Consider the following 20,584-nt stretch of genomic DNA (forward strand, 5'->3'; position numbering starts at 1 on the left):
CGGCCGCCACTTCCCCCTGTGACCGCCGCCCCCGCCCCACGGGGGCCCGCAGGCAGCCGGCAGTGACTGCCCCGCCCCCAGCCTTTGCTCCGCCCCCACCAGCCCCTCCCCTCCCCTCTTGCCCCGCCCCTTCGGCCCGTGCCCCGCCCCTCCATGCCAGCCCCGCCCATCCACGTGTCCTGGGTGCCGCCATGCTGCAGTACGAGGCAGTGGGGTCCTTGCACCCCCCGGCTGGGGTCCCCCCATCTGCCCCCAGGCCCGGGTTCCCCCAACCCCCTACACGCCAGGGTCTCTCCTCACCCAGGGGCCTCATGCCTCCCACTCCAGCCCAGGCCCCCCCCTGCCCCATCACAACCACCCAGGCCTGGAAAGTACAGGAGCCGTTTATTTGAGGGGGGGGGCACCCCCCCCAGAACAGTGGGGGGGCTGGGGGGGGGCACCGTGGCCCCCAAGGCACTGGGGGAGCGGGTGTAGTGGGGAGGGGGGGTGGGCAGCACAGCAGTCCCCCTCCCCACCCATGCCCAGCAAAATAATAATAATAAAAAAAGACTTTGGTCCTGGAAATACTGGCGGGGGGGCTGGCGCCCGGGCTAGGGAGCAGCCGGCTGGTCCACGGGGAGGGGGGGGGGGGGCTTAAGGCAGTTTGGGGGCCAGCCCCGGGGGCAGCCGGGGGGGGCGGCGTGGGCGCTCAGAGGATCTGGCGGGGCATGCCGTAGCCCGTCATGCCGGCCTGCGAGGCGCCCCGGTTGGTGCCCATCTGCAGCCCGATGACGCTCTGGCCCTCCTTCAGCTTGTCCTCGGAGAAGACGCGCCGGTTCTCCTGTGACTTCCTGTGGGCATGGCAGATGTTAGTGTCCCCACATGACACCATGGCCCAGCACCACCCCCCAAGCACCCGCCACCTACTTGGGGAACCAGTTGGGGTCTCCCACGAAGAGCCCGTCGCCCTTGGCCACAGCCAGGCTGCCCAGGTTCATCAGGGTCCTCTGCACGCACGCCATGTTCTTCCCTGCAAGGCCCCAGGCAGGCTCAGCTCCGTCCCCATCCCCGTCCCCGTCCCCATCCTGGCCCCCCGTGCCCACCCAGCCACTCACCTTCCCAGAGGTCGACGGTCTGGAAGATGTCGGTGGCAGCAATGCCGTAGCGCTCGGCTGCCTGCAGGAACTGCGAGATCTGCTCCATCTGCTTGAAGGCCATGGTGGACGCCTGGATCTTGGCTACTGGCCCCTGGCCCCGCGGATGCAGACTGTTGATGAGCCGGCACAGCACCTGGCCAGGAGAGAGCCGGGGGTCAGGCGGCATGGTGCAGCAGCCCCCCACCCCAGCCGGCCCTGGGGGTACTCACAGTGCCGTCCTTCAGCCACTGCTGGAAGCCGTCCCTGCCAGGTGCTGGCTGCGCAACGTCCCCACCACACTGTGCCAGGATCCACCGCACCAGGACCTGCTCCAGCTCGGGGTCATACTGCCGGTCGATCTTCTGCTGCACCTCCCGGCTGAGGCCGTACGACGGTCCCCGGTTTGCCATGCTGACACCTGGGGGGTCTGCAGAGATCAGACCCCTGTCAGCAGCTCCGGTGGCACCAGGGCATCTGGCATGGGATGGACGTGGCCCTATGCCTGCGGTGTGGTGGAGCCCCTCGGGGACAGCGGGTGACTGCAGGCACAGTAGCTGCTCCCCAGCAGAGCAGCAGAGCCCCATCCTGCCCAGCCAGGCTGCCTGGACGTCCGGCACAGAGCCTTATCGCCTGTGCCAGGCGCTGCCCAGGCTCTGCCCTGCCCTGCCTGCTTCCTGCCCAGCTGGCCAGGAGTGGGTGCTGGGTCCGTGACCACCCGAGGGCGAGGGGGGCAATTTGGCCCTCAGCAGGGTGGGCAGCACCATGGCCCCTCAGTGCCAGGGCTGGACCCCCAGCCCTGAGCATCCCTGTCCCCACGGCTCAGCCCAGTGGAGTGCACGTGGATTTGGCAGGCGCTCACTGCCGGTCGAAGCTTGTTTGCGAAGCTCACTCGTTTGCTCGGGCCAGGTGCCAGATCCGGGACTGGCTCAGGAACATGGGGCCTGGGGCTGCCGGTAGTGGTGCCCCCACCCTGGCAGGGGAGCCGGACCCAGCAGGCTTTGTGGCCAGGCACTGCCCTTGCCAAGGTGCCACCACAGCTGGTGCTACCAGTGCTGGGAAGGATGGATGTTGTGCAAGGTGCCCATGTGCGAATGGAAATGGACCAGCGCTGTCCTGCCCATGCAGCCGGGGTGCTCCGGACCTCCTCTGCCCACTAGTGACATGGTGGGCATGTGGGGCTGCCTGTGCTGTGCATTGCCTCCCATGCACAGTCCTGCACCCCTGGTGTTTGGGGGGCACTCTGGCACACAGAAGCAGGGGCATGTGCTGCTCCCCCCCAGGGGTGCGGGTGCCCTTGCCAGCCCCGGTGTCCTCGTCCCAGCTGGGGACACGTGGCAGCTGCTGGCCTGGGGCAGCCCAGCCCACACCTGGGGGGACCAGGCTCAATTTGGGACAGAGCTCGACCCTGTCACACGCCTGGCTTCAGGCTCCGGGCTCCTGTCACCAGGACCAGCCAGAGGACGAGCCACCCTGGCTTATCAGAACAGGAAGAAAATCAACCCCAAGCCCCCAGGGAAGCTGGTGGCAGCAGCAGGACGGCTGTGCGAAGCCTCAGCACTGTGTCCACCCCGCGACCGCAGACCGCCCTGTGCTAGCCGGGCGTCCCCCCAAAGCCATCAGCCGTCATGGGGCTCCCCGAGGCAAGGGCTGGGGTGTGGGCAGCCCCCGCAGGGAGGGAGCCGGCTTCCCTGGAGCGTGGGGAGCGCCCGGCCAGGGGCCAAGCCGGTTGAGAAACAAAGAGGAGCTGAAATTGGTGCAGACAGGGCTGATTTCCCGACACAGCTGGGGCTTGCCCAGACGGGAGGGGAGGGCCGGACCCAGCCCAGCTGCGCCACCGCTGCACTGGGGACCCCACGGACACCATGGGAGGGGACTATGCCCAGGCTGGCTGGGACACGGCCAACCTGGGGACCCTCCAGGCATCCTGGGGGCAGCGGGGAGGGGATCCCAATTGGGATGCAGCCACTCTGGGGTCCCCAGAGATACCCTGGGGGGTCCCATAGATCTCCTGGGGCCAGCAGGGAGGGGACTATACCCAGCCCAGCTAGGACAAGGTCACTTTAGGGACCCCACAGACCCCCCATTCCAGTGCCAGCAGGGAGGGGACTCCCAGCTGGGACACAACCACCCTGGGGACCCCGCAGCCAGCCCAGAGTTGGCGGGTAGGTGACCACAGAGAGGACAGGGCGACCCTGGGGACCCGCAGGCACCGGGGGGGCAACGGGGGTGGGGACCGGACCCAGTCTGGCAGGACACGGCCACCACGGGGCCAGCGAGGAGGGGACCGGGACTCGGACGAGGCGCAGCCCCGGCACCGGAGCCGCTGTGCCGGCTCCGAGGGACCGCGGCCGTTGGACAGACGCGCCCCCGGGGCGCCTGGAGCGGCGGGGCCGGAAGCCGCACCCGGGTCCCGCTTCCCAGGCGCGGCCGCGTGTCCTGGCGGCTCCGCGGGCGCGGCGCCCGGCCCTGCCCGGAGCCGTTACCCGGGCGGGGCGGGGCGGGGGGAGCAGCCCGGGGGACCGGTCCCGCTCCAGGCCCCCGGGGCAGCGCGGACCCGGCCATTTTAGGGCAGAGTGGCCGGTCCCGTCCCAGTGCCCATCTCCGTCCCAGTGCCCATCTCCGTCCCAGTGCCCATCCCGAGTCCGGGTCCCCACCTGCCGCCCGGTGCCCGCGGGCGCTGCCCGGTGCCCGCGCCCCTCCCTACCTGCGGCGCCGATCCCGCGGTCCCGGTGCGGCAGTGGCGGATGCCGCCGCCCGCGCCCTTTTCACGGCTGATGTCAGCGCGGCCGGGGGCGGCCCGGTACCGCCCGCTCCCGGGGCGGGTCCGCCGGGCCGAGGCCGCGCCGCCACCGCGCCCTGGGCAGCCCCGCCCCGGCCGGCGGCCCCACGGGGAGCGGGCTCCAGCCCGGGATGGGAAGGGGAGCCGCGGTGGTGGGGGACAGAGGGGCTGCGTGGGGTCAAGGCAGCAGTGGTGCCAGCGGGCCATCGGTGTTTTGGTGGGGACAGGGTGGCTGTGGTGGCAGGGGGACAGAGGGGTTATGGCGGGGACAGGCTGGCCGTAGTGTTTGAGGGACATCAGGGTTTTGGTGGGGACAGGGTGGCTGTAGCGGCAAGGGGGGATATGGGGGCTGTGGTAACTGTGGTGGAGACAGAGCCCGGCACAGTGGCAGCAGGGGACAAGGCTGTGATAGCAACAGGGCCCAGCTGTGGCAGCAGGGGTCACGGTCACAGGGAACATGGTGGTGGGGACCACCAGAGCCTGGCTACGGTGGCAGGAGGACAGCTCAGGGGGCTGCAGGCCCTGCAGGGACACAGCGTCCCCAGCACCCATGGTGTCCCCAGCAGCTGCAGGGAGGGACGATGGCGCTTGCACAAGTCCCGTCTCCATGGGAAGTGTGACCAAAACAACAAACAAAACCTCGGCCCAAAGCCACGGGCCGCCTCCAGAATGGGTGGCAGGGCCACCGCTGTGGTGTCTCCATGACCCCACCCACCCCTCAGCACCAAAAATCTGGCCTGGGCTCAGCACCCACCTTCCTGTTCCAGCCTGAGGAGCCACGGTTCTGGGGAGCTCAGTTGTGAGGACAGTCATGGTGGGGACTGGCCTTGGAGTGCTTCCCCCCCCCCGCCAGTGCATCCCTCCTGCACCCACGGGTGACACGTGGCAGGTTGTGTGTTCTCCTTGTCATCCCCCATACTCCTCCCGCCCGGGTTGCGGGTGTCCCCTGGGGATTTTTGGTGGGGTTTCCTGTGGCTTCAGTGACTTCGGTGCAGGGCTGGGGGACACGCAGATGAGGGGACCAGGGCAGGGTGTGGCACTTGACCAAGGGTACCGGGGTGACCCATGGGGGACAAGGTCAGGGGTGACATGGGGGTACAGAAATAGGGGTAGGGTTAAGGGTGACAAGATGAGGGTGGCACAGTGGCAGGACTTGGGGGAACAGCTTTAAGGATGACACAGGATGACATAGAGATGAGGAAAATGGTGATACAGGGGCAGGATGGTGGAAGGACTTGGCCAGGGGAGGGGGGGGGGGAGTAATGCAAAGTGATTTGGGGACAGGACCCCTTGTGGCAGGAGCTCCAGGGCCACGGTGGCATGGGGCAGGACCCCCAGGGGAGTGGCAGGGGGACAGGATGCCAGGGGACAGGGCACCAGGGGACAGGGCTAGGGATGATACAGAGATGAGGGAGTGGTATAGGGCAGGATGTTCACGGGATGCAGCCAACGATGATGTGGAGGTGACACAGGCAGGACCCCTAGGGGACACGGGGGGGACCCCAGGGACACAGCTGGGGGGACACAGGGCGGGATAAAGGGGACACCAAGGCCAGACCAGGGGGCATGATGTGATGTGGGGCAGGTCCTGGGGGACAGAGCCAGGGGTGTCCCTGAAGGGCAGGATAGGGTGACACGGGGGGAAGCGGAGGGGCAGATGGGGTGACAATTGGGCGGGATGGGGAGGCCCGGGGCACAGCCCGGGGAGACCCGACGTGACCCGTGGCGCAGCCCACGAACGACCCCCCGGAACACCCCTGGGCCGGGGATGACGTAGTGCGTTCTAGGCCCCGCCCCCGTGACGCGCTCCCGCGGCATGGCCATGTAAGGGAACGAGGCACGCAGGCCCCGCCCCGCGCGGAGTCACCGCCAGGCCCCGCCCGCAGCCGAGGCGGGGGCGGGGGGAGCACCGGGCTGGGAGGGGGCTGCGGGGGCACCGGGGGACACCGGGAGCGGGGTGGGGGGGACACGGGAAGGGGAGGGGGGGTGTGGAAGACCCTTCGGCAACACCAGGAGGGGAGTCTCGGCAAAGCACCGGCGGGGGGGGGGGGTGCAGCGGGATGAGGAGGAGATGGGGCACGGGGCGGGAGGGGGGCGGAGATGATGGGGGGGCCCGCAGGGGTGCAGGGAGCACCAGAACAGGGGATGGTAGGTGCCCTGGGGTGGTGGGTGCCTCGGGGCTGGGGGGGGGTGGTGGGCACCCGTCCCCCTGCCACACACGAGCCAGTTCTGCTCTCACGCCTCTTTATTCCACCCCAACACCCTTCTCCCCTGGCCCAGGGGGTCGTGGGGGGCCCTAGAGCAGCGTGGCCAGCTCAAAGCGCTCGGCGCAGCACCCACGGGGGCCCAGCCGCTGCCGCCGGCGCTGGGCCACCTCCTTGCGGCGCTGGGCCACCGCCAGCTCCTGGCGCAGGGCCGTGCCGTGCTCCGGAGGGCCATCCGCCGCCACCAACGCCTCTGCCGACGCAGAGCTCACCGGAGAGGAGCCGCCGCCGCCAGGCTCTGCAGGGAGACAGGCAGCGTCCGGCCCGGCTGCGTCACCCGCCCACAGGGCCACCCCCAAGGATGTGGGTGCCTCACGGCCCTGCCACCCCCTTTTCCCAATCGCCTCGCCCTGGGAAGGGTAGGAGACAGCCCTGCAGGGCCATGATGGTCCGGGGGTGCCACACTCACTCTGCCGCTCCAGGTCACGCAGGGCAATGGTGGAGACCGGCCGTGCTGGGTCCCCACTGCGGTAGAGCTGCAGCGCCTCGAGGATATCTGACTCCAGGGCAAAGTCTGCATCCCACTCGTAGTTCTCGTCCACCGAGGTGTTCCTCCTGCGGGGACGGGTGTCAGGACAGTGCCCACATGCGCACCTCGAGGGATGGGGGTATGAGGGGGAGAGTGGAAGGTGGGTGCGAGGGCAGACAGGGGTGCTGCGGGGTGGGCCCCAAGGGCAGGCATGGCAGGGACCCCATGGGGGGTGACTGTGGGAGTAGTGGCTGGGGTGTTGCAGGGGCTGGGAGGCAGGAGGGCACCTCCGTGCAGGGACAGCCTGGCCAAGCCCCGTGGGACAGGCTGAGAGCTGCCCTGGCATGAGCTGGCTCATCCCCGGCATCCTGCCTGCAGCTCACCTCTTTCCGGTGCCACCAAGGGCCGGATCCATCCTTGCCCTGGCCTCCTCCGCTGCCGAGCCTCTGCTGTGCCAACTGCCCCCATCCCTGAGGGGGGTGGCCAGGCAGTTGCCCCCCAGGGACGGTGCCAGCGAGGGGGGCCGCAGGAAGGAGGCGCTGCCCCGGCCGCTGCTCTGGCTGGTCAAACTGCCCCGTGGCAGCTTCTCCAGAGGGGCAGGATCCGGTGGCCTGCCGGGTGCCCAGCTGGGTTCCGTGGTGCCGGCTGAGGGCACGGCCTCAGTCCTGCTGCTGCCAGTGGGGAGGCGGTGAGGTGGCTGGGTGGGGGGCCATGGGCCTGCCCCGGGGCTGGGAGAGCTAGGCCAGGCAACGGTGCCAGGCAGCGAGGCCTTGGCGGGACCCACCGGCAGCCCAGGGGGCTTGAGGAAAGTGGCGGCTGGGGAAGAGGTGGTGTTGGCACACGTGTCAATGCAGTCCGGGCACAGCGTCCGCCTCGCATGCTGTGGGGAGCCCTCAGCCCCTGGCAGGGCAGGTGGCGAAATGTTGGTGGGCTCTGGCTGGCCGCTGGCGTGGCTGGGCTCAGCCGGCTCCTCCGGTGGGGGCCAGTCACCATCAACGCACATCTCCTTGAAGAAGGGCAGGCTCAGGTACTGGAGGATCCCGCTCTGGGCTGGGGGGCCGGCTGGCTGCCGGCTGCACCCAAGGCTGAGGCTGGGGGAAGCTGGGGGGCCGAGGGGCAGCCGGGGGGAGCCCTCGAGGGGCAGCGAGTCCCACAGGGTGCTGGTGGTGCTCTGGCAGGGCCCAGCGCTGCTGGGGCTGTTGCGCACCTCCTCCACGGTGCTGTAAGGCAGAGTTGCGGCAGAGGCCACAGGGCTGATGTTGATGATGCACAATGCTGCGGCCTCGTCCGTGGGGCTGCTGCTGCCGTAGCCAAAGTAGCGGCCCTGGCGGTAGCCGGCAGCCTGGGCTCCCCATCGGGCCTGCCCTGTGGGCTGGGGGCGCAGCAAGACCCCCTTTCGCCAGATGGGCTCCTCCTCCTCAGCGGGTAGCTGCAGGTAGGGCTCGGGCTGTGGCCCCGGGGGGTCCTGCTGGGGGTACGGCTCTGGCTCAGTGTAGGGCAGCACCCCAAAGCCACTCTCCTGTGGCTGCGTGTCGGTCTCCACCACGAAGCGCCCATCGGGGCCACGGCAGATCCGCTCCAGGGGCACGTGCTCCCCAACGTGGCTCTCGTACATGGTGTACTGGGAGCCAGCCCCGGCGATGCTGAGACCCAGGCTGGTGCCGGCCTTCTCGCCCCACAGCAGTGTCCTGCGCAGGCTCCGGTAGGGAGACGGCTGCAGCTTCAGCTTCATGGTACTGTCTGGGCTACCAGAGCCATGAGAATTGCTGTAAGAAAGGAGGGAGCTGCTGCAGCACCCCTGTCCTGGCTCTGGGCTTGTCCAGCTGCCCCCTGTGCCGGGAGAGCTTGTGCCGGGCATCTGGCAGCAGTTACCATGACCCTGCGCTTCTGCTGCAGGCTCAACAGACCTGCTCCTGCACTTTCTGATCCTTTCTTCAGCCAAAACTCCCCAGAGGGAGCACCCTGGGGGAGCCCTACCCCATAGCACTCCCTGTCCCCAGCACCCTGCTCCTAATGCCCCCTCTGCGGGCAGCCCTTGGCTGACGGCGGTGGGCTGGGGGGGCAACTGCCCCCCGGTCTGTCCCTCTGTGCCCAGCCAGCAGCGAGTGAATGATGGGGAGCGCAGCGAGACAGGGAGGGAGCGGGATGGGGAAGGAGCATGGCATGGCATGACTTACTGTGGAGGTGGAAGCTTCTTGCTGGGGGAGAAGACGAGTGGTGGATCTGGAAGGTCATGAGAACACAAGGGGATCACACGGCAAGCAACTCAAAGTGATGATGAGGAGACACCGGCACCCACTCAGCCCTATTACCACCCCTGGTGAGCCCCCCAGCCCCTGGCTGGTCTGTCCACTCCCTGGGCACCGGGTCCTGCTGCCCTGCACATGTTGCTCTGAGCTCCCCGGGAACCCCAGGATTCAGGTGGCTGCACCCAGCCGGCAGCTCCTACCTTGCCTTCGCTTCTGGATGCGTGTGGCACGCCGGTGGTTCATTATGCAGGCGGCCATGGTGCTGAAGATGATGGCCACGCTGAGGAAGCAGATCCCCCCAATGACCCCAGCCAGCACTGGCTGCGGCAGGAGCTCTGGCAGCTGGGTACGAGACGGATACACCTCCATTCCTGGGCCAGACAGGAGACACCGTCAGAGGCTTGGTTACCCTCCGGGCACACCAGCACAGTGGGCACAGCCTCCCTCACATCACCAGCACCACAGGGATAAACAGCAAAGCCTCGGCTCTCTTGCCTCTTGGGGCTGCTCTGCCTTGGGGTGGACCCTCCGCTGTGCCAGGCACTGGGAGCAGGGATACTTTGTGCAGAGCTCTCCTGCTACCTGGTCCGTGAGATTGAAGTCACGCCAGATGCGCATGTGGAGATGGGTGTTCCCACAACATTAGCTTTGGGGGTCCTGCTCTGGGCACTGTGTGCCCTGGCCTAGCAGCAGGAACACTTGGGGGTGGGAGCAGCGTGAAGGGGTTTCTGTTTGGGAAGACCCTAGGCACGCTGGGCACTTTACACTTCTGGTTTCTGTCCCCAGGGCAGGAAGAGCAAGTGGGTCGCAGCCCAGGCCTTACCGGCTGTGGAGACATTCACCGTGTTGCTTGGATCACTGATGTAGCTGCCAGCAAAGGCCACCAGTCGGAACTCGTAGAAGGCGTCCTGGGGGAACAGAGGGCCATTAGCCTTGTTGGCACGGTGGCCAGCCAATTCTCAGCCCACACGGCTGCAGAGCCAAGCAGCTCTGCATCATCACCAGATGCCCCAGCTCCGGGTAGTGTGACGCAGATCTCGCCCCCTCCCTTGCTGTGTCCCCCCAGAGCTGCCTTGCAGCCAGGAGGCGTCTGGTGAGATTCCCACCTTGATGAGTCCTGGTACCAGGACCTGGGTCTTCGTGCTGGGGATGGAGCGGTCCAGCACCTCCCAGCTGCCCTTGTCCTGTCGCAGTTCCAGTGCATAGCCGCTCAGCGCCACTGAGAACTGAGCTGGGGGCTCCCACTGCAGCAGGACCCCACGCACAGTCTCGTTGGCAGACAGAGCCTGCGGCGGGGACAAGAAGATGCGCATGGTCATGGCTGGCGGCTCTGGAGGCACTGTGGTCACTGGGAAGCCTGAGGAGAAAGGGGATGCTGGTGTGGGAGCTGATGCAGAGGGGAGCAGGACAGAAACAGGAGCCTCCCATGTGCGTGAGGGCTCTGAAGACATGGGGGCTGCTTTGGGGAGTGTGCGGGCCCCCCTCTTACCCCTGGGCGCAGAGGTGACTATCTGGCTGAAGGGGCCGCTGCCCAGCTTGTTCTGGGCCAGGACACTGAACTGGTAGTTCATGTCTGGCTGCAGATTCTCCACCAAGAGGTGCTGAGACCCCACTGGCACCGAGAGCGACACCCAGTCATGATGGGCCCGGGGCGGATGCTTCACCCTGAGGAGATGTGGGACCTGTGAGTCCAGAGCTGAGGGCTCCAGGTGGGACACCAGATCCTGCCCACTGCAGGGACTCACAGCGGTGTGTACCAGACGCTGAACCTCTGGAAGTAACCTCCATCAAACCCCGGCTCCCAGGAGATGTTGGCTGCCAGCAGGAGTGGGAGCACGGAGACGTTGGTGACAGCATGAGGACTGGTACCTGGCATGGAAAGCAGAGAGAAGACCTATCAGATAAGGCGGCTCGGACAACAGCGGTGCAAGGGCCTTTCCGCCCCTTCTGCCCTGTATCATCCACCCCAGGGCAGCCCAGCACCCACGGACGATGCCTACCCATCTGGGACCGGTGACTCACCCAGCACGTGGACAGAGGTGGTGGTGCTGACACTGGCCACCTGGTTGGTGGCCGTACACTCCCAGACGCCATGCTGCTCCTTGATGAGTGGGCGGAAGACGAGGCTGCTGTTCCCATCCACCTGGGCGCCGCTCTTCCCTGTGCTGCCTACCTGCATGGCAAGGCACGGACATGTTGACGGTGGGTGACCACCCAGCCCACCCACTGCAGAGCTGGGATAGCTGCTCTACAGCAACCCTGCAACACTGGGCCCTTGGGGAAAATGGGACTTGACGTGATTCACCACCCTGGGGCTGATTTAGGAACTGAGGGGCAGGATTTTGCACTGAGTTCCTAGAGAGCGACACAAGCAAAGTGCCCTGAGCCCCTTCCCTTGCAGGAACCAGGAGAGATGTCATCCTGCAGCATCTGCAGGGACACAGACATGGGGACTGCCCTAGAGTGATGCCTCAGAGGCCAAAAGCAGCGTCCACCTCCCAGGAAGGCTCAGTTGGTTCCCCAGAGTGGTGGCTCCTACCTTCATCCAAGTGACAGTTGGGGGGGGATCCCCATGGGCCGCGCAGGGGATCACCAGCTCCCGGCCCACCTCCTGGAAGTATTCCTCCTTGGGGCGCACTGTGAAGGCAGGGGGGTCCTGGAAGACAGGCAAGCCAGTGCAGGGCTGGGCAGCAGGCAGGATGGGTGCAGACCAGCGGCAGGGCAGGTCGACGGGCACACAGCGCACCTGGGCTGCTCAGCACAGCAGGGTAGGAGCAACCTGGGCTCGGGCAGTGTGCCCACCCACCCAGCCTCACCTTCAGCAGGACACGCGTGGGCCGGGACTCGCCGGCAGTGCCGTAGCTGTTGTACGGGGTACACGTGTAGACTCCCAGCACATCGTCGTTCCCCGTCGCAATGACAATGGAGCCGTCCGGTCTCACAGACCAGCCAGGGAGCTGGGACAGGGGGGCATGGGGTCAGGATGAGGGGCTCAGGAGGTGGGAAGGCAGGGCAGGTGCAAGTGGCAGTACCTTGTCCAGCTCCAGCAGGTGCCCATCCCTTGTCCAGCTGACGGAGAGCAGAGGGGGGTTGGCCCTAATGGGGCAGCGGATCACACCCTGCATCCCCTTGGGCAGGTGGGTCTCTGGGAGCATGGTGGTCACCTGTGCTGGATCTGTGAGGACAAACAGGGTGCCGGGGTCTGTGTGAGGGCAGCAGGGGACGGGGGTCCCTGTGGCAGCTGAAGGGGCACCTCCATCCCACCATGGGCTGCGGGGACCCCCCTGGGCTGGTCCAGAAGGGCCTTTCCGTGAGTAGAGCCAGTGACAGTATGGCCCAGGCTCCTGAGGGGCTGTGGGGCTCTTACAGAGCACTGTGACAAAGGCCGAGGCAGAAGGTGGCTTCCACAGCCCGTTGCTGGGGATGCAAGTGTATTTGCCAGCGTCGTCCGGGGTCGTTCGCTGGAGCAAGAGACTCCCGTCCACCAGGACGCGGACCCGAGCCTGGAGGCGGCTGCAAGGGAAGGGGAGGGCAGTGGTGAGTGGTGCAGCTGGGACCATCCCCACTGCCATGGGATAAGCGAACCCCCCTGCCATGCACCAGCCAGCCCACTGCTCTCAGATCCACAGCAGGCTGCTGGCCCCAGCCCTGCCAGCAGCAGCCCATGGCCGCCTTGGTGCCATCCCCATCCCCGCTGTACCTGAGATGGAAGACATTGCTGCTGCCCTGGAACCAGGTGTAGGTGAGGTTTCCTGGGTACGCCTCAGCCTGGCATGCCAGAAAGGCATCTTGGGAGATGTTGACGGTGATGTTCTGGGGTGGCACCACGATGACAGGTGGTCCTGCAGCATGAGACAGAGACATCAATATGGGCTGGGGACAGGGGACGGCCCCAGCTGCTCCCAAAGCCTGTCATACCTGCACCTGCCCCAAAACCAACCCCTGTGATGTGGCTTCCTCTGTGTCCTGTGGCAGCACCCAGTGGGGTGGCCCATGTGGCCGGGGCTGGGAGAGCACCCGCTCTTACCCTGCACGAGCACACGGGTGGTGTGGGTGATGGTGCCCTCCTTGCTGGAAGCATGGCAGGTGTAGGTGCCTGCGCTGGCACGCTCCACGACGGCGATGCTCAGCGTCCCGTTCCTCACCTGCAATGGCACCGGGCACATGGCACAGCCACCAAGAGACAGAACACTCTCAGGAACGTGGTGCTGTGGGCAGGGCTAGTGCCACCATGGTGGGAACAGGCACCCACACTCCAGCCAAGCAAAGTTGCATTGCTGACTCATGAGACCCTGGCTGAGGTGGGGGGGCACACCACAGGGAGGGTAAACCGGTGGTTTGCTATCCTCACCTGCACCGTGCCCCCGCTCTGGACAGCCAGGTTGCTCCGCTTCCAGATGACAACAGGCTGGGGGTTGCCAACAGCCGTGCAGGTAAGGCTCAGCCTGTCCTGGTCCCGCACCTCCACGAATGCAGGAGGGGTCTCCAGGAAGGTGGGTGGTGCTGTAAAGACAAGTCCAGACTCTCACTCCCAGGTCCGGCTCAACTGGTCTTGAAAGACCAGTGGATCCAGTCCCAGCCCTGAGACATCTTGGCTGGTGCTGGGCAGAGCAGCAACCAAGGGTGGGATCAACTGGTACCGTTGACGGTGAGGTGAATCCAGGTGCCGTTCTGGAAGTCAGCGTCAGTGCTGTGCTGGTCAAGGAAGAGCACGCGGCACTCGTACCAGCCTTGGTCCTCAGCACGTAGGAGGTCGATGCGCAGTGAGGCGCCTTCCTCAATCCGCACACGACCTGCACGCCCAGAAGCAGCCGTCACAGCCAGCACTGCTGGCTCAGGAGCAGCCGTGTCCCTGGGCCACCCGCCCACGCAGTGCTCACCCCCACCGCGGGCTCAGCAGCTTCCCTGGGGAGCGGGGCCGACTGCCCCACTTGGCAGGGCCTGCCTGCACAGCCACGCTGCCCTCGGGCTGCTTCTGCCTTGGCGGGTGCCGCAGAGGGCTGGGAATGGCCACCGGACAAAAGCCGGGGTGGCCATGCCACGGCGGAGGTTGGTTACGCCGACGTTTAGCGCTACACCTCCTGCTGCTGTCAGGAAAATGGGGGAGGACGTGGCAATGGGCTCTGCTACTCGCCCCTGCATAGGGTGGCCTTGGCAGGGACCCCGCAGGCCCCAGCAAGGTGGGTCTGTGCGCCCCGAACATTGCTCCCAGCAGCTGGGCAAGAGATCTGGTCCCACCACCCCCTCTGCCTCCCCTTCAAGCTGCCAGCCTGCCTGCAAAATCCCTCCCCGCACCCTTCCCCCTTGCCCTTCAGGGACCCTTCCCCTGCAGCCTCAGCTGCCCTTTCCCTCGGGAGCCCCCCCTAGTTGTCTCACCCTTAGGAGCCCTGCTAAGCCCCAGGCACCCCCGCACCATCTCCTCTCCCTGGGTGGGGGTGTATGTGTGTGTCGGGCCAAACCCCTTGCCCTCCTCACAGGGACAGGTACTACAGACTGCTCAAGGGGCACGGTGGCAGGGGGCTCTCCCGGGCCATAGGGCCCCTGCCCTGAGCAGGCGGTGGCCCTGCGCCCCATGGCCTCTTTGATGAAGAGGAGGATAAGGGCGCAAAGCGACAGCGAGCACAGCTCTTTAATCCGCTGGGCTATTATCAGAGCCATAATCGGCTCAGGCGTGCAGCAGGCAATTGGCTCAGCCCTGGCTGGGCTGCACAGCCAGAGCACCCAGTCCCGGCACCCCTGGTGCTACGCACCCCGACCCCACCGCAGGCACCCACGGCCTAGAGAGTTGCTCCATGCTGGGGACGTGGGTTTAGCCCCAGGCATGCCATTGCCTGAAGTGGCCTTGCTCCCTGCATGCCATGGCAGGGCCACAGCCACGGCAGCACCGCACACAGCTCTTGGGACCAGAGCAGTCAAAGATGCTCCTGTGGACCTCCCAGAGCTCTCCATGACCAACAGCTTCCTGAAGCATTTCCAGCAAAGCGAGTTTTGCCAAACTTCCCCCCTCCCACCCCTCATCAGCTCTTCCCAGGAGCTCAGTGTCACAGGTGGTCCCCATGTGCTGCCCAGGCCACCAGAGCCCAGGTCAGGCACTGCATGGGTGCTACCGGCAGCAGGAAGCTGCATCCCGCCAAACGAGCCTGGCGAGGAGGAGCAGCAGGACCCAGGCAGGCTGGTTTGGGCACAGAGGCTGGGCAGTTGAGGGACTGGATCGCATGCTGAGTGCTGGAGACATGCAGCCCTGTGCAAACCCAGCACACAAACATGTGCAAATACTTCCCAGCAGCACCCAAAGCTTCTTCCAGCTGCTGCAGCCACCCACCACATCTCCCATCCCTCCTGCTTCTCCCCATGGCCAGCTCCAACCCAGACCCATGGTGTTTCCTGCAGCCGGAGATGCTGGGGATGGACGAACGTATCTGGGTGCCTCTGGCAGCATCCCTTACTCGGAGCACGAAGCAACACCCCACGTAAACCTTGACCACAAGACAGGCGGCAGGAGTGGAGAGAGGAATGGGAGCCACAGCAAAAGACCCACAGGACAAGGAGTACTCCCACCCCTCATCTCAGAGGTCCCACCCATGGCTGCTCCCACGCCATGCCCTGGGAAGCAGGGCAGCTCTGGAGAGCTCCGAGAAACCCCATCCCGGTCCGCAGCTGCCAGCTCTCAGCCCCAGGAGCCAGGCAGGAGCAGCAGGCTCCTGAACAAAGCTCCCTTTGGAAGGGATCAGAGTGCCCTGGGGACGCCCCCAGCCTCCCCCTAATCCCCCGTGCTGGCCCCAGCCCCCTCCTCCTCTTCCACAATCCTGCCGATAACAAAACCGCTGCTGCCCTCCGGACCAGCATCCCCCAGCGCCTGGCAACCGTCATTCAGAGGGACACAAAGGGGGCTGCCCCAGCCGCTGCACTTCCCGCTGGGGATGGGGTGCCCAAACAGGCAGCCAGGCCAGGGACCACCGGCCCCACTCCAGGCCAGCTGACAGCAGGGGACAGTGGCCCATGACATCATGGGGGATGGTGGCACTCAGGGGAGAGCTGGCCCCACTCCCCAAGCGGCCCTAGGGCTCTCATGGAGGTGGCTGCAGCGCACCCCATCCCCAGGATGCCCCAAATTGCCCCATGAGAGGCATGGGTGACAGCAGGGACCCCCTGGTCCCTCCAGATGACACCTGAGCTGCTCTGCCTGGGGAGGGCTGGAAGGAGGGGCTGCCCTCACCCTGCACCCACAGTCTCTGCTCTTCCCTCCATCCCTTCCCAGCCCCCCAGAGGATTGAAAACAAGCCGCCCCGCTGCCATGGTGACAGCCACCAGCCCCTCTGCCCACCCACCTCGCCCTCATTAGAGCCACCAGTCCCCTTCCCCCAGCACATCCCCCCCAGCGCTGATCCCAGAGCAGCCCAACCTGCTCCTGCAGCCCCCCCCTGGGGCTGCGCTGGCAGCAGGGACAAGGGGGAGGGCTGAGGGCAGCACAGGCAGGAACAGGCAGGATGCTGCCAGGCCCTTTCTGGGTAACCGGAGCTCCTGCAGCCGAGGGGCCCTGCGATGCTGGGGCTCAGGTAACAGGAGCCCAGCCTGGGCCTCCTGGGAAAGCAGGTGCCTTGTCACCAGAGGGTTTGTTATCACTGCCAGTCCCACAGAACCAGCTCGGGGCTGGCTGTAGAGCAAAGGTGTCCTCGGGCACAGGCTGGCAGCGGGGAGAGGCCAAGGTGTGTCCTGAAATCGGTCTCCTCCTGTGCAGCCTGAGAAGAGGCAGCATCTCTCTGCCCGCGGCCAGGCAGAGGAGGCATGGCAGGCTGAGGTTTGAGCCAACCCACTTTTTTTAGGCAAGGGCCGGTTTCAGCAGTGGTGGCTGGCTCCTGACCTAGGCATGATCTGGCGATCCAGCACTCCAGCCCTCCCCATCCCATCCCGTGGGAGGGTTTTGGTGTGTTGCTGCCACAGGCTTTTGGGGCCAGGCTCAGCCCAAAACGTCTGCCAGCTGCCAGCCCTTCCCCTCATCCCCAGCTTCCTCGTCCTTGAGGGACGCTCCCATTGTCTGCTCACAGGGATCCCTCAAGGTCTGCCACTGCTTCACTTTAAATATCCCATAAAGAGAATATCCCTCTCCCACGCCACAGCCCTTCCCCAGTACAGCTTTGCTCCAAATCCCAGCCAGCCCAGAACCACCAATTAGCGGCTTCACCAAAATCCCCTCCCCAGGCTCAACCTTCGAGCAACCCGCATGGACCAAGGCAGCAGCAGGCAGCACCTGGGCACCCCACAGCCTCTGACACAGGGCATCCCACTGTCCCTGGCCCCGGTCTGGGACAGCAGGCAGGACAGGAGAGCCAGGGCAGCGTGGCAGGCAGTACCATGACACCGCAGCCCAGGCACAGGCAGGTGGGCACTCAGCTGTCCCCATTCCCAAGCTGGGGGAGGCCTCGGCAGCCAGAGGCCATGGTGATGGGAGCGACCATTGTTGCGCCAGGAGCCTCCTGCCTGGGGAGCTTCTCCCACCCTCCACCCTAGTGGGGATCCTTCCAGCCGCCGAGCTGGGCTGGGGGCTGCATCTTCCCTGTGAGTTGGGTATCCACATCCCTTCTGCCTCCTATTCTGGCCTTCCCTGGAGCTGCTGCACAAGGAGGGGACTCTGCCTTGCCGTGGGGACCTCCCCAGCCCCACAATGTCCCCTCCCGCTGCCCAGGGCTGGAGGGAGAGCCCTGCACTTCCTCACTGCCCCAGGAGCATGATTAATGTGGTCTGACAGCAGCAGCCCTCGGCTGGGGCCCAGCCAAGGAGAGCAGGGACGTGGGACACCAGAGCCAGCCCAGCCGGCCCCGGGCCAGTCCCAGCCTGGAGGTTGGGGCCAGGAAAGCCACCTAGGACCCAATAACCACCCACTGCCGTGGGACTTACCGACGTATTCCGGGTCCACCCGTGGCGAGTAGAGCCCAAACTTGATGAAGATGGGGAGGACGAAGCCAAAGCGGACCCACTCGATCACATAGAGAGGGGGACGGGCCTCATGGGCATCCAGGAGGTCGCAGCCCAGCACCGTGCTCTCCCCGACTCGCCCCACCACAGCCTGGGACTCACTCTGGCCGCTGCCTGCCGGGACCACGGCAGGAGGGGTGAGCACCGTCAGTGGGACGGGACGCTGCCCTACCCCGAGCCCCCCAGCCCACAGACCCTTTCCCAGCCAGAGGCAGCGGTCGCCCCCGTCCCTGCGATGCCGGGAACGCCACCACGTGCGCTGTCGCCGCCGCCACCCGCGTCCCAGGGGCCCGGCACCGGTCAGACCGGCCCCGCCGGCAGCGCGGCCGCTCCCGCCCCGGGCTCCCACCCCGGCTCGGCCCCTCCGCCGTGGGTGGGACGGCGGCCCCTTACCCTCAGCGCCGGCGCCGGCGAGCAGGCTGAGGACGGCGGCGCGCAGCCACCACCGCATAGCCCAGGCCCCCCCTCAGGCGGGTCCCGCGGCGGCCCCGGCGGGACGGGGCGGGCGGCGGGGGACCGAGCAGCGGCGGGTCGCCGGAGACCAGCAGTTGGTCACCGGGGGCCGGCGCGATGTCTCCCGGGGCCGGCGCCTCAGGGTCCGCAGACCAGCGGGCTCCGCAGGGCTGCCCACGGCGCACCGACCCCAGGCGGGGGGCGCTGGCAGCTCCGCGTTCCGCCGCTCTTCATGCCCGTCCTACGGTGGCTCGGCTCGGCTCGGCTCGGCTCGGCTCGGCTCGGCTCGGCTCGGCTCGGCTCGGCTCGGCTCGGCTCGGCTCGGCTCGGCTCGGCTCAGTTCTATCCGCCGTGCCGTGCCGTGGCCGCCACCACAGCCGCCGGGCGGCCACAAACAAACCCGCGGCGCCGGGAGGAGCCGCCCCGGGCCACGCCCCCCGCCCCGCCCCGCCTGTTGCCACGGGGACAGCCAATCGGAAGCCCGGCGCCGGGCGTCCCCGAGGCGGCCAATGACGGAGCGGGGCAGCAGGAGCCGCGAGGGCTGCTGGGAGTTGTAGTTCTGCGGGACGGGAGGGAAAGCACGACGGTGGAACACTGCTGCGGGATATCGGTGTGTGGGCACGGGACGTGTGCGTGACACAATGGCACAGGTGTGTAACACTACTGTGCCTGCACGCTGCCTGGCCAGGAGCATCATCAGTGCATGGCGCCCACCCGAGGCTGCTACAGGCTGAACCCCACTGTGCTGAGCCGTGCCATGCCGAGCCATGCTGTGCCGTGCTGTGCCAAGCCGTGCCGTGCCAAGCCACGCCGTGCTGTGCCATGCCAAGCCCTTCCCTGCCATACCACGCCCTTCCCTGCCATACCACACCATGTCATACCATACCAAGCCATGCTGTGCTGAGCCATGCCGTGCCGTGTCGTGCCACGTCACACTGCGCACCGCCCAGGAGGCAGTGTATGTGCTGGCATGGGGCACCCCTGAGACCACCATTGTGCCAGGGCTCCCCACCCGCCCTTCCCCACCCCAGACATCTCCTCTCTAATCCCATCCTAAATGCGTCCCCGGTGCGCAGACGGCCACTGGTGCTGTGTCCCCATCCCGCCAGGCTGAGCCGGAGCTGGGCTGCTCGCCAGGCCGGGGGCTCTGGAAGGCCTCTTGGGACAGGGGCTGACTGGGGAGGGGACATCCCCCACGTCCTGTTGCCATGATGGAGCCTGGCATTGAGGGCCTAGCATGGCCACGCCAGATTGTGCGTGCTGTGCCAGGCCCTGCTCTGTGGCACCGCTGAGTCCTGGGAGCGGCACTGAGCACTGGACCGGGGATGCTGGAGCAAAGCCCCCTGTCCCAGCCCCCCTTCCCTGGGGCAAGGGTGTCCATGGTCCCCCCCGTCGGCCCGGCCTGGCCCGGCCCCCTGAGCCTGGGAGACTATTAAGGACAGAGCTAAAGAAAGAGGAGTTAAAGTAAATAATTCTGCGGTTAAGCTGCTTTCCTGCATCTCACAGGCCCATGTGAGTCCTGCAGCTCCTGCGGGCTTAGGCGCTGTGGATGGATGGTGCTGCCCCGTCCCCGTTGTACCCGTCCCTGTCCCCCTGTGCAGGGCTGGGTGCCCCCCCCCCCCCCCCCCCCAGCCACTTGTGCCCCAGGCAAGGTGTGCAGGCAGAGTGGAGCACCCCAGATGGCCCCACGTCCTGGTGAGGTGTCACAGCCCACCGCAGCCATGGCATCGCTCATGGGACATGGGTGCTTTCCAAATTCCCACTGGGGAGGGGCCGTGGGGCACCACGCGGAACCGTGGGCTGCTTTCTACCCCCTGCTTTTTGGGGTGCCCCGCACCCTGTGGTGAAGAGCCCCACAGGTCACCTCCTCTGTCCCACCAGTCCCACCCCAGGCCCTGCAGGAGGAGTCGGGCCCAGGAGAGGGGGAAACTGGGGTGCTACAGCTGCCCTGAGACAGTCAGTTGCCCTCAGCCACAGCTCTGAGCAGGGTGCAGCCATTTCGTCAGTGGTGCCCACTGCCATCACCCTGGGACTTTGTTCCTGAGGGAAGACGACATTTTGGGGTTTCAGAGCAACGTTTGGGGCCACAGAGCTGCCTGACAGAGGCAATGGCCCCGCTAGCCTGGGGCGTGGACGTGGTGCTCGTGCCCAGTGAACGCCAGGCGCTCCCGGCCATGTGCCGCATGCCCAGGAATGGGGACGGTGACACTTCTTGCACTTAGGATTTAAATGCCACCAAGGTTAGGAGCAGCTGAGAAGAGATTTTCAGGATTGGACTTTTG

General features: G+C 66.6%; 2 protein-coding genes across 5 annotated transcripts; both read right to left on the bottom strand.

Annotated features, from left to right (window-relative positions):
• Positions 1–367: 367 nt before the first annotated feature.
• Positions 368–3,957, bottom strand: TAGLN2 (transgelin 2). Its single transcript, XM_054806130.1, has 5 exons — positions 3,820–3,957; positions 1,346–1,542; positions 1,095–1,269; positions 907–1,009; positions 368–830 (listed from the first exon to the last, which is right to left on the bottom strand). The coding sequence occupies exons 2-5, from the start codon at positions 1,523–1,525 to the stop codon at positions 689–691; spliced, it is 600 nt and encodes a 199-aa protein (XP_054662105.1). The 5' UTR covers positions 1,526–1,542; positions 3,820–3,957; the 3' UTR covers positions 368–688.
• A 2,167-nt stretch (positions 3,958–6,124) lies between these two features.
• On the bottom strand, positions 6,125–18,574 carry IGSF9 (immunoglobulin superfamily member 9). Of its 4 annotated transcripts, none has more exons than XM_054806097.1 (20): positions 18,243–18,574; positions 17,772–17,963; positions 13,517–13,669; positions 13,228–13,379; positions 12,904–13,021; positions 12,577–12,718; positions 12,244–12,389; positions 11,909–12,051; positions 11,693–11,833; positions 11,416–11,532; positions 10,899–11,049; positions 10,622–10,745; positions 10,366–10,541; positions 9,983–10,233; positions 9,700–9,784; positions 9,077–9,247; positions 8,805–8,850; positions 7,011–8,393; positions 6,568–6,713; positions 6,125–6,396 (listed from the first exon to the last, which is right to left on the bottom strand). In XM_054806097.1, exons 1-20 carry the CDS (start codon positions 18,298–18,300, stop codon positions 6,191–6,193), a joined length of 4,101 nt encoding a protein of 1,366 aa, XP_054662072.1. In that variant the 5' UTR covers positions 18,301–18,574; the 3' UTR covers positions 6,125–6,190. The 4 variants fall into 4 exon arrangements, with proteins under 4 accessions (XP_054662072.1, XP_054662073.1, XP_054662076.1 ...); XM_054806100.1 differs by having other exon boundaries at positions 6,258–6,396; positions 7,412–8,393; XM_054806098.1 differs by lacking the exon at positions 17,772–17,963.
• Positions 18,575–20,584: the final 2,010 nt, after the last annotated feature.

This window comes from Grus americana, chromosome 29, assembly GCF_028858705.1.
Source record: "Grus americana isolate bGruAme1 chromosome 29, bGruAme1.mat, whole genome shotgun sequence".
In the NCBI taxonomy this organism is placed as follows: domain Eukaryota; kingdom Metazoa; phylum Chordata; class Aves; order Gruiformes; family Gruidae; genus Grus; species Grus americana.